The 12,366-nt window shown below is 32.9% G+C and overlaps 1 protein-coding gene across 1 annotated transcript in view; it reads left to right on the top strand.

Moving 5' to 3' along the window:
* LOC118740142 (cyclic AMP response element-binding protein A-like) overlaps positions 1-12,366 on the top strand; it is a 109,984-nt gene that overhangs the window by 19,390 nt on the left and 78,228 nt on the right. The window contains exon 2 of the mRNA XM_036471635.1: positions 11,779-11,992. Coding sequence (XP_036327528.1) covers positions 11,779-11,992 — 214 coding nt within the window. The remainder of the gene's footprint in view (positions 1-11,778; positions 11,993-12,366) is intronic.

Here is a 12,366-nt window from a genome sequence, read left to right as displayed (position 1 = left end):
CTATTTCTCTGCAGGAGATTCCCAACAATAATACCCAATAGTTTATTTTTCATACTAAATATATTTTATAGGTCCACCAAAAACCCCCAAAATACCCGAATAATTCGATGAGGGGATCAATAAAAAATCGTTAGTACTAAAAACTGGTTAAATAAACAACTTGGTATGACTATTAAAAATCTCCTGAAGAGAACCCGAGTTTTCCGACCAAAAATATTCATTTTCTAAGAAAAGTAATTTTTTCCTTATATAAAATAAATATTTTTGGATTTCAAAATAAAAAATAGGGGAATACTTTTTTCCCATATAGATCAAACCTAGGGTGTGAGAACGTAAAAATTCCGACTTTACTCTTTTTGGACCACCCTAATGTACACGCTTCAAATGCGCTATCGCTTGCTATATATAACTTGTTCCTTCCCTATAACATCAAATGCATGCAATAGGCACAAGTGCGCCTATGCAACTTTAGGTGTATGTTATCAAAGTTATCAGCAAAAGTGAAAAAGAGCAAACTGTCGGAACATCTGCTCATACAATGTATTGAATAATACGACAAGCAAATTTGTGATGCTAACATTTCGTAGCCTGGGTAAAAGATTGTCTTAAGCGCCATTTTGATGATTTTTGGTTCTAGATGCAGTTATATATTTTGAAATAAGGTCTTTCGATTGGTGTTATCAGTTTTTAGTTATCTAATTTACTTTTAGAGATAATGACTACAACTTTTTCAATAATTTAGTAAAAATGTAGTTGGTGATGCAGTCATATTAAACTAGTTTCCGAGATATTGAGTAAAAAGTCTGGTTAATTTGGTAGAAATTTTGATCACATTTTGTCGTATTTCATACAAAGTGGCTGCCAAATTGAGGACAAATGTCGCTTACGACAAAATTTTACTAAAGAAAATCCTTCATAAACTCAGAACTAATTCACAATAAGAATTATTAAGAATTTTGCGAACTAATCACATTTTCAGAGACTTTGGAGAAGATCTTTCTTCGCGTTTTTGAGAAATTGCATTCCAAACTTCAATCGCGATTTCCCACAACCTGCCGAAATTAACATACGACAATCTTTTACCCAGGCGACGATTTGTAAAAAGAAATATGAGGTAATAATATATTTTAGAGAGATACTTCCGAAGACGATCTGGAACATGTGAGGAGTTTATGGAGTGCTCGCCTAAGGGCGAGATAGTACTTTGATGGCTGTACGAGCTCTGCTTTTTTTTTTAAACTTGCCATTGTGTAGTGAAATTATTTTGATAAATAGAACGCAAGAAAATATTTTATTTTTATTTTCGCCACTCCGAATTTAGTTTTGGAACTCACCCACCATGCAAATTTTCATCCAAGGCGAATTTATACAAGGTGGTGCTGATGGCGATGGTGGATTTTCGCCGCGATACTTCCTAATGTCAAAATTATGTGTTTGTTGTAAACAGGGCGAATTCATATTACAACAAACTCATCATTTTGACATTAAGAAGTACAGTGGCGAAAATATAAATTCGCCAGTAACACCACCTTGTATAAATTCGCCTTGATTTCATCGTTAGATATAATCTTCATATTTTTTTGATGAGCTTTGGGAATATGTTAGAAAGAGCAGCAGGGCGTCCACCGAAACCAGTGTAAAGTTTTGAAAGTCCACGACATTAGCCAGTTAGGGAACCTGGTAGGATTTTCGGTAGATATTTTTTTCATGGCACCACTGCTACTGCCAAATTTAGACACTGTGGCTGAGTGGTTAGAGGTGTGTATTATCACTCCGTAGGACCTGGGTTCGCTCCCTAGTCCAGGCAATATGTAAATTAGAAAAAGCTTTTTCTAGCATCGGCCGCGCGTCGGCAGGTAAAGGCAAACCTCCGACTGTATTTCTGCCTTGAAAAATGTGTTATTTTTCCCAATATCTGTAAAAAAAAGCTGTTGCGTACTAACTTTAGAATCGACTTTATTTCGTTTAACTAAATGGTTTTTGATGACAAAAAGTGTTATTAAAATTTTTGTAATTTCATGCCAGTGGAAAACTGGCATAAAGAGAAAGGAAATATAAATTGTATAGTGCCAAAAGTTAATTTTTCTTTTTATATAAAATAACTAGTTTAATGAGCAAATAACCAGTCGAAGTTGTCGAACTTAGTTATCATTATTTAATAACATGTTTCACCACTTGCAACAACCTTGCACTCCCGCATAAAGCAACAAAAGCTAATTAGAATATTCATATCTCTATATGAGTATTTATGCACCTAAGTATAGATATGAAAGTCAAAGAGAATAGGTTTTTAGTCAATTTAGAATTAACACTTGGTCTTACATACATACATACAAAAGTTTAGTACTCGCATTATATATATACATACATTGTTATGTAGGTTATTGTGCAGGAAAATTCCATGCATATTTAAAAATCAGTAACCTCAATAATTTTTCTGCGACGCAACATTTCGCCATGTACATACCCTGTGGTGAAAATCTGTAGTTCTGACCTAGAAGTGCTTCTAGTACATTTAGAACCACTACTAGTTCGCAATAAATCTCTTTTGCATGCAAACAACTGGCAAATTTAACACGGCGATGTCATAGGAATCGGAAATTGTTCCCGGCTGCATTACCTTTTCTATAGTTCAGAACCAGTTCCAAATTCGTCATTTTAGATATTGATTTCTAAAAATTAAATTGCTTTTTTAAAGTAAAACATCTCGTTGCTTTTGAACTGGAGGCGATCTAAATATATCGGATAAAGATCTAGTACGGAACTAAAAATTTTGTTCACCACTTCGGGGTTTTCCTACAGGGTACGTACATATGTATGTATTTACATGTATTTGTAGCACATGCGAGCCAATGGCCAATTAGTCACCTGGGTGCGTTCCAAAACCAATTCCAAATTGAGCAGAAGGTGGTGAACAACTGTGCGAAAACAAAATTTACATAAATACTTAAGAACGCATAACTTGGTTGTTGTTGTTTTTCACGGAGCGATCGCAAAAAGAATGCGTGTGAGTAAGCAAATAAAACACAAAAACGAGAAAATACAAGTATCTATGGAAGGGTTAAAAATATCAAATCACAGCTATACGTTGAGTGTATTGCATGAAAATATCTAACCGGCATGCATAAAAGTATGCGAACCCATATGACGCATTACAGAGAGACAACAGTCACCAGCCCATTGTCAAGTTGAAAAAATGCGGACGAAACGCGTAAGAACAACTTTCGAAATGCAAATAAAACATTTGCCATAAAAGAGAATATGAATATGTATGTGTATGTATGTATGTACATATCGATGGTCCTCTGCAATAACGAAGCAACTAAAAATTTCACGTTTTCGTGTTCTATAGTGGATGAGATTGACAAATAACCGCATTACTATATGGAAAATCGACATGTGTATGCTTACTTGTTACCAATCCGACAAGTTGCGCAATTGTGTAATTTGTCCGAAAATAAAGTAGGCAACCCCTACTACTGCGCAGTGCCACATGTCTCACATTTATTGTAAACTAGTATCGCCCAGCTGTCGAAATTCGACATCTTTTTCAAACACTTTTGAATTTTGCTTGTCAATACAATATTAGGGGTATTCTCTGAGTCTTGCAAAGCCCTTGCACGGTGCACGGATTGCACGGTTTGCAAAGCTGTCCCATATGAAAACCGGTTTTTACCGTGCAATCCGTGCAATCTGTGCACCATGCAAGGGCTTTGCAAGACTCAGAGAATACCCCTATTGACTCCTTTATGCGAATGATGATTTTGAAGTGCACCACCAAAATTTATAGCGAGTTTACATATAACAATTCAGACTGTAAATAGGTTTTTCAATTATATTGGTCTGAGGTCCTCTTGGAAGGTTAAAAATTAATGGCCTTATTCATAGAAAATAAAGTAGGTTTGAAGAGCTTTATAAATTGACGTTTTCGTACATTTTTCAATTTATAAACCTTTTATAAGCTACTTTATTTTTTATAAATAAGGCCATAAATTTCCAACATCTACATAAATACATCTTTCTTTTCTTCAGAATCGGTAGAGGTTAAAGAAGTACCTCGTATGTGTAAAACAAAATATGCAATTTCTTTCTTTAGCGGCAGTTTTACACGGAGTTTTCTCAAGAGTTGGCTTAATGCCAATATTTTTGCATCACACCAAATTTTGTGTTACAATTATGTGTTCTAAAAATTAAGCTCGGCCAAACGGCCAAAAACTTTAATTGGTTCTACTAAAAAACATGAAAATTTGACGTGTGTCTTTATTGTAGAAGACTATCGATTTTTTGCAGAATACTGTATTTTTTAACTTTGTAACTTTGTATTCTATATACTCGTATACTGTTTTATATATGTATGTATAGATTATTGAAGTCGTCGGGTACCAAATTCGAATATGCATTTTTGGCAAAACCAGAACACACCTTTCGCAGAAAAAGGGAGAACTGGAATGCTTTAAAATTCATGTGTATACACTTGTAGCTTTTATTATTAGATATAAACAGCACAAAAAGATTATGAAAATGCAATTGGCGGTGTTTGTCTCTTTGACATACACTGGTCGAAAAATGTATAGCCGCACCATATTTTGACAAGTTTTAATATATTTTTAATATAGGTATGCTTGTTATATAGGTGTTTCTTTAACAAAACCCGTATAAATCTAAGTTTCAAACTTTATTCAATATTTAAAAAGCGTGCAGCTAGTTTTTGCAGCCTTGTCGCAAATGTAATGCACGTACTCATTGAACTTTAATCAAGCGTCGAGTTTAAACCCAGATATTTAATTGACTCAGACCCATGGCCTCCATGCAGTCGGCAATCATTGCCATAGTAACCTCCGCTATCCGTTCGGCATCTTCAAGACATTTTGCGACCATAGATTGTTTTTTTTTTTTTTGTTTAATAGCAGTCACAATTAAGTGCAAAATCTGTAAGAGGCAAGCATGTCTGTTTAACTAACAGGTGTCGTTCTCGACTCGACATTTGGTACTTAAAAATACAGGCTCGCTTATCAGCATACATACATACATAAGTATAAACATATAGTATGTATGTTTATGAAACAATCGCAAAGTTTAGATCACCACCTATATGTTAAACTAATAAAAATGTATATAGAAAAGTAATTGAGTTGAACTTGAAAATACTAAATAAATATATTGAATATATATATATGTACAAATACATATTGTGTATTCGGACAATAGAATATATATGTCGTTTATACGAACAATAGAAAATATACATATGTATGTACATATGCAAGTACCTACAAACATAATGTGACCAACTATTTCATAGATCGAAGAAATACAGGACCTCAGAACAAAAAATTGTGTGAAAGTAATGACATAAATGATAAAAGCAAAATATACAACAACGTTGACAGTGTACCAAATCCAACAAAGCTAATTTTTTAATTAAAAATTAAAGAAGTATAAGTAAGGGCGTTTTAAATATAGTTTTTATCACCTTTCTTTAAACTATGTACATGAAAAGCTGGGGGTTTCCCCCGATTTCAAACATTTTCGATAATATGCTCAATTTAGACTTTAAATAAATGAACTGGGCTTGGTAGAAATCGATTAAGTGCTTACCGAGCATAAGCGGTGTCGTGTCAATTTTCCGAAAATCTATACATATAATAAAATATTTACTGGCCGATATCTGTACATAATAGATATTAAACAAAAATTAATATGGGCGGTCTTTATAAGAGCAACAGAAGCCAAATCAAGAATTTTTAGAAATTTTGATTGTCTGTATAAAAATAGAAATAGAAAGCAGTTTTCAACGATGTATTGCTTGAAGTCTAACTTAAAATCTAGAAGAAGAAAAATATTAGAGAGTTGCCACCTGCTTGAAAATTACGGGTTTGCTAAAATTGATAGATACATTAAATATTGCAATATGGCTGTGAAAATAAAGAGGTTTCAAAAGGCTATGAGTCGAAAATTTTTTTTGGGAACGTTGCCACCTTTTTGAAAGTTTTTCTTTATTTTAATTAATAAGATAAATTAAATATTGCAATATGGATATCAAAATAAAGAGGTTTAGGAAAGTTTGCTACCGGGAATATTTGAGGAATATTTTAAATATTACAATTCAGGTGTTAAATTAAAGCGGGTTAAGAAAGTTTACTGTCGAAAATACTTTTGAAAATACTATTTGAAAAACTTAATTCAGTTAAATTGACAAGATAAGGTAAATATTGAATTAGCACACCTTTGAAGAAAGTTCGCGATATGTATGTAGACTGCAGTTATAAGAATATAAATTACATTTCCATAAGAAAGCCGAGTAGTATAAAAAATAAAGAATGCTTCATAAATCAAAAATTTGTTTGAAAATCTCCCATCATAAATCTCATTTTACTTTCCAAAAATTAGGCCATATAAGTCTTGGAAGGGAAGAACAATCCAAAAATACTTTTTTCATGAATTTATTGATATGAAGTAATAATTTGGCATTCAGTGCCAAGCGTTTATTGTAGCAAGCATACTTTAAACGTGCGTTCTGTCAAACCAACGCCAACGCGAAAGTCAACGCGAAAGTTCTATGTGGACCGGCCTTTAAACACATTTTTATTGATTGAATAGTCGCTTACAATGAAATTTGTCTGCTACAGATGTGAAGTGATTGACAGTCATAATTTACATATGTGTTGATCTACGAGTACCCTTTTTAACTGAGATGACTAACCTTTTAGAATTTTTCGATTCAGTTAAAGAAAACTCTACTTAAATAAAAGGTAGTACAAAAAATTGCAAATATGTATATTTGACTGTAATTCAAAGTACGAAGTACAACGGCTCAAAAAAAGTACTGTACTTCCGAAAGAAATACGGTTGGTCACATTATTCATACATGTACATATCGTCGTTTAAAGTTCAAAACCGCGTATAAAGATAATGCAAAACCGCGTATGTGAGGTTGCATAAATTATTTTGTAGAGAGTAAAAACATTCATATTTCAAAATGGTTCTCTCTTTTATAAAGCAATCGCATTTCTGGCTATTATATTTTTGAGGACGAATGGATAAGGCTTGAGGCAAGAGCTTCGGTGAGCAAATCCAATTTTTGGCAAAAAATGTCAGTTACGCGGTTTTGTGCTTTAAACGACGATATGTATATAAAAATTTTAATTTAGAGGTATGAATGTATAAACATCAAATTTTCAATGACTGATAAAATAAATCGCAATTGCCATTTTTATTTAAATAATAATGTTTTGGCAGTATTTAGACATTGAAAGTGATCTTATCACATACCGACAACTGACGCATATGTACTTAATTACATACTCGTATGTGTTTGAAATATAGCAGTAAAAATTTCACTTGGCCGGATGTAGTACTTTTATAAATAGTACTTCGTTGTAGGTAGGGATGTTGATTTTTTCGCCTTTTACCATACCGAGATTTTCGAGATGCCCTTATCACAATCCCATGATTTAGATATTCATTACTTTTTAACAACTTAAATTGTAAAAATTGCGTCTATATTGTTTGAGAAGCTCTGCTACCATAAAATAAATAATAAATATCTGGGTTTGAAACCTAGTTTTATTTAAAGAGGCGTTCTTATTTCTTCTCTCTGACGTCAGTATTTATTCCAAAAATCATTTTAAAAAATCAATGCAATGTAGAATAAAAATAAAGAGGAAATTTCTTTAAAATTTGGAATAATTAAAATTTTTTGAATTCACAAAGACGAATAAATAGGTAACTTTTTAAGCTGATAAAGTTAGGAGTATGTTATCGAGTTTATATCAGTCCTTAATATAAAATATTTTTTTAAAAACAAATTTTCCGAAATTTCAAGGATACAATTTTAAAAGGACATTTTCAATACACCAGTCCTATGCACCAAAAAATTTAATCTGTTTAAATTCTTCGGAATCTCCTCTTTTATGTGATAACCATACTTTTTCTCTAAGCGCATTGCACTGAATTTTTTAAATCATTTTTGAGTTACTGACGTCAGAGTGAAAAACTAAAAACGCAAATTTCTTTATATTTGGTCCCTGGTCTCGCGAACATATTGATTTTTGTTTGTAATATTTACAATCGGACGGTTTTATATGTAGACATTTATAAAAACTATGAATTATCAAATAAAAAAAGAAATATAGCCAATACTGTTGAAGAAAGGAGTTTCTATTATTGCCGGGATCCCGGGACTAACATTCCTAGTTGTAGGCCATCATTCAAAATACAAAAAAAATTATAATTGGGGCTTTGTACCACGATTTTGCTTATTAGGAAAAATGGAAAAAGCAACAAAGTCTAAGCGGTTGAAGTTATAGCAGCTATTTCGGAGATCACCACATCTCCTCATCAGACTCCTTTTTTTAAAGACTTCAGCAGGGATCGAACCCGCGCCAGCGATCTGAAGCGTTAAACTTGACAGCGCGGTTGTTGTTGTCAGTGCTATACATGCATTTGCTTTGTCGTATAGTTTTAGGCAGGCTCTTCCTGGCATGGTTTTCATTTCTTTTACATGCATACTACATACATAAATATTTACATATTAACACACTTTCGTGCGAAATAATCATTAATTTTGTATAAAAATATAACAATTTATTGAATAAAAACCACGTTAATACGATTTTAAAATTTTAAACAAATTCAAAAAATAATGTAAACAAAGGGGTGCGCTTCTCTAATGACCAGTAGTAAATGAGGTAATGGTATTTTTAGAAAAGTTTTGGGTGGAAGCAAAGTCAACAAAACAAAAAAAAAAGCCAAAAATCGACGGTATTTTGTAGACACTTGAAACATGCACTTTATTGCATAGCTACTACTGCATGCGCTACACATTTTTCTAAAAATTTTCAGATATTGTCGAAAATTTCTTGTTTTTCATCATTTTCGTATAAAATTTAGATCCGATACATACATCCAACGCGGAATCAAATTTGCCGCAACAATATTGAGGACTGCGTTGCTGGAGTTGGACTGATGAGGGTTATTTTCTTGAAGCACCGCCGAAGGCCGAAAGGAGCTCTGCTCAAAAATACAGTGGCGCCTTATATATGTAGTTTAGCCTAGGCAAAACTAGTTTGTCCTTAGATCGTGTTTGGCCGGCAACATATACAAAAAAGGTGCAAAATTTGTATAGATATGATTACGACGACATATTCAAACATTTAAATATACATCAGTATCGTAAGCAGGGAGGTTTACTAAATTAAGTCGCAAAGGTTCAATATATTTTCGTTATCTGCTATGTGGACTTGCAACACAATTCAAGGCTCTCTAGCTTATTTATAGCTTCTTGAATGCCGTCACACATGCTTAGATACCATAATTATTTACAAAAAAGGAGAAAAATCGTAGGCAAAGATGTGCACTAGGGATGTTAATTTTTCGGATTTTCCAATCCCGGGATTTTCGGGATGTCGTTATCACAATCCTGGGATATTCATTACTTTTCAAAAACTTTAATGGAAAAAATTGCTTCTATATTGCTTGAGAAGCTCTCCTACCATCAAATAAATAATAAATAAATGGATTTGAGACCTAGTTTTTTATTTAAAGTGGCATTTTTATTTTTTCTATTTGACGTCAGGATTTATTTTAAAGAACTTTGTAATTTCAAAGATATGATTAATTCCAAAAGTTACTTAAAAAATGCAAGGCACTGCAGAACAAAAATATGGGTACCAAATTCAAGAGAAAATTTCTTTAGAATTTAAAAAAATAAACATTTTTTGGATTCACAAGGACGAATAGGTAATTTTTTAAGCTGATAAAGTTAGAAGGAAGAAATTCGAAGGTGTTATCGAGTTTATATAAATACTTAACATATAATTTTTTCAAAAGAAAATATTGCGAAATTTTAAGTAAAAAATGTTAAAAGTATATTTTCAATATTTCCCAGTCCTTCTGCACCAAAAACTTGAATCTGTTTAAATTCTACAGGCTTTCCTCTTTAATTTTATACCCATACTTCTTCTCTAAGCACATTTCTCTGAATTTTTTAAATCATTTTTGAATTACTAATATCAAAGTGAAAAACTAACAAGTAAGAAAGTCTAAGTTCGGGCGGAGCCGAACATTAAATACCCGGCGCAAGTATTAAATATATGATTTTCACCTTTCTAAAAGCTACCGCTACATGGTAAGCCGGGTGTATCAATTTTGAGTAAATTGGCGTCCTTAAACTGATTTATCGAAGATTTCGTATTTCTCCAAAACACCGTTATATGGGATGTGGGCGTGTGTATTGGCCATTTGGTATGCTGTACCAAGGCTAACAACTGTGCCAAGATTGGAAAAAAGTGGTGCAGCATGTAACCATAAGTGGGCGTGGCTACGCCCGTTTTCCAAAAATTTATAATATTATTATTTTTCGTCTAAAAATTATGGTAAATATCAATTTTGAGTGAATAATCGTCAGTAGTTACTAAAATATCGCAGTTTTCGTATTTCTAAAAATTACCGTTATATGGAAGGTTATTGTCCGATTTTGCCCATTTTCAACACCATCCGTCCTACGCCCGAAAGAAGTGTACGTACAAAGTTTTGTCAAGCTATTTTTTAATTTATTGTGTGCACAGACGGACGGACGGACGGACAGACAGACAGTCAAAGCTTAATCGATTTCTCTTTTCATTCTGATCATTTATGTATGCATTTGTCTATATCTATCTCGCTTCGTTTTGCCTGTTACAAACAACCGTTATATGAACAACCGTTGTGCACAATTGCGCTCGGGTATAAAAAGAAATATACCAATATTGGTCAAGAAAAGGAGTTTCAATTATTGCCATCAGCAAAAATTACTAATACCGAAAATCCCGGGATTATTTGCCAAGCGTCCCGTGATTTTTGGGACCTGAAAGAGGCCGATATTCCGGGATTAACATTCCTAATGTGCACCATTTGAACAAAAACCTATTAAAATTAAATTTGTGTTTTCACTGATTGAAAAATCACTAATGGCAATTTTCTGCTATCAGTGTAGCGCCTTGCCTTGCTTCAAACACGTGCCGTTCAAATGTACAAACTAAAAACTGCAGTCAGATAACATACAAAGTATCATGACCAAGGATGAAGCAAAAAAGGGGGTGTTAACGTAAGGAAGAATGCTACACACTAACCTACACATTCTCACAAAATTAACAAAATGCAACAAGAAAGTGTCAATCATGTGTGTATTTCATATGTCTGGTCTGTCATAAGGGTTTCCGGCGTTGGCAAAGAGTAATTTTCAAATCATGTCAAATAACTATGAAGTACTGATAAGATTATTTCGTGAAGGCAAATAAATTAACCGCAGGTATCCGCTATAGTTGCTACCAAAGAAAACATTAGTTTAAAGCAAGTTAAAAACGACGCTGAGAGCTAAATAATATATCTACATAAGCTATGAAAAAAAGAGGTGAGGAGCGAAACCCCCTGAGACCTTCAGCAGCTAATTTGGCGCCGTCATATGCACATACATACATACTTATATACATATAGTAGCAGAATAATAAGTAGATAAATCAATTCATTGTGAGCAAACTTAAAATTCAAGCACAAATAAAGTCAGTAATTTAGTATTTACTTGATTTGCAAAGGTTTATCTTGTATACTATATATTACTTAATAGCTCTTCTGGCTCTTATATAATCAATGATAAGAGTTTAATTATTCCATTCAGTATTTGCTTACAGTATGTGTGTATGTATCTCTGCATTATGCACAATTGTAAAAGTCTGTTTCTAAACGAATTTAAAATCTAAACTAATAACTTATTTTTCATTATTTGCATTCTTCTTCTAGACGGAATCCCTCAAAATCTCTACAGATTCGGACTTACATGATTGGTTTATGGAACGTGATATGAAGGATCCGGCTGTAATGATCTTAAATGACAAGCTTATGTCAGATGCTTTATTTAATTTGCAACCCATCAAGTCAGAACACTCCTACAGTTTGAATAGTGATGGCGATTCATTGCCGGATTCACCACGCAGCCTGCAAACGAAAATGGATGGTGAGTTTTTATAATACAGGTGTTTAATTGGTCATAAAGTGCTACAAAATTACTAAGTAAATACGTAAAAGTTTTTGAGTTATTCAAACGCAAACAAAAAATGACTGGAACCCATAATATTTATTGCTTATACGTAACTTAACTCTAAAAGAGCAGGCAGACTTGAAGTTCCTTGTGAGCAGGGTTGCGTGATTTTTAGTCAGTCAAATCCCAAATCCAAAATTAAAATTGATATCTGAACTGAAAGTGGTACAATGCATGTACATATTCTTAATAATATAAATTTATTACTTGTTCGGCGAATTAAATCTGGAAAAAAATTTTTTTGTGGTTTGTGATAAAAAACCAAAAAAAAATAAATCATTTAATTTGTT

Source organism: Rhagoletis pomonella, unplaced genomic scaffold (genome assembly GCF_013731165.1).
Source record: "Rhagoletis pomonella isolate Grant_MI unplaced genomic scaffold, Rhpom_1.0 Rhpom_scaffold_00005, whole genome shotgun sequence".
Taxonomy (NCBI): Eukaryota; Metazoa; Arthropoda; class Insecta; order Diptera; family Tephritidae; genus Rhagoletis; species Rhagoletis pomonella.
This window is presented reverse-complemented; position numbering and strand designations above follow the sequence as displayed.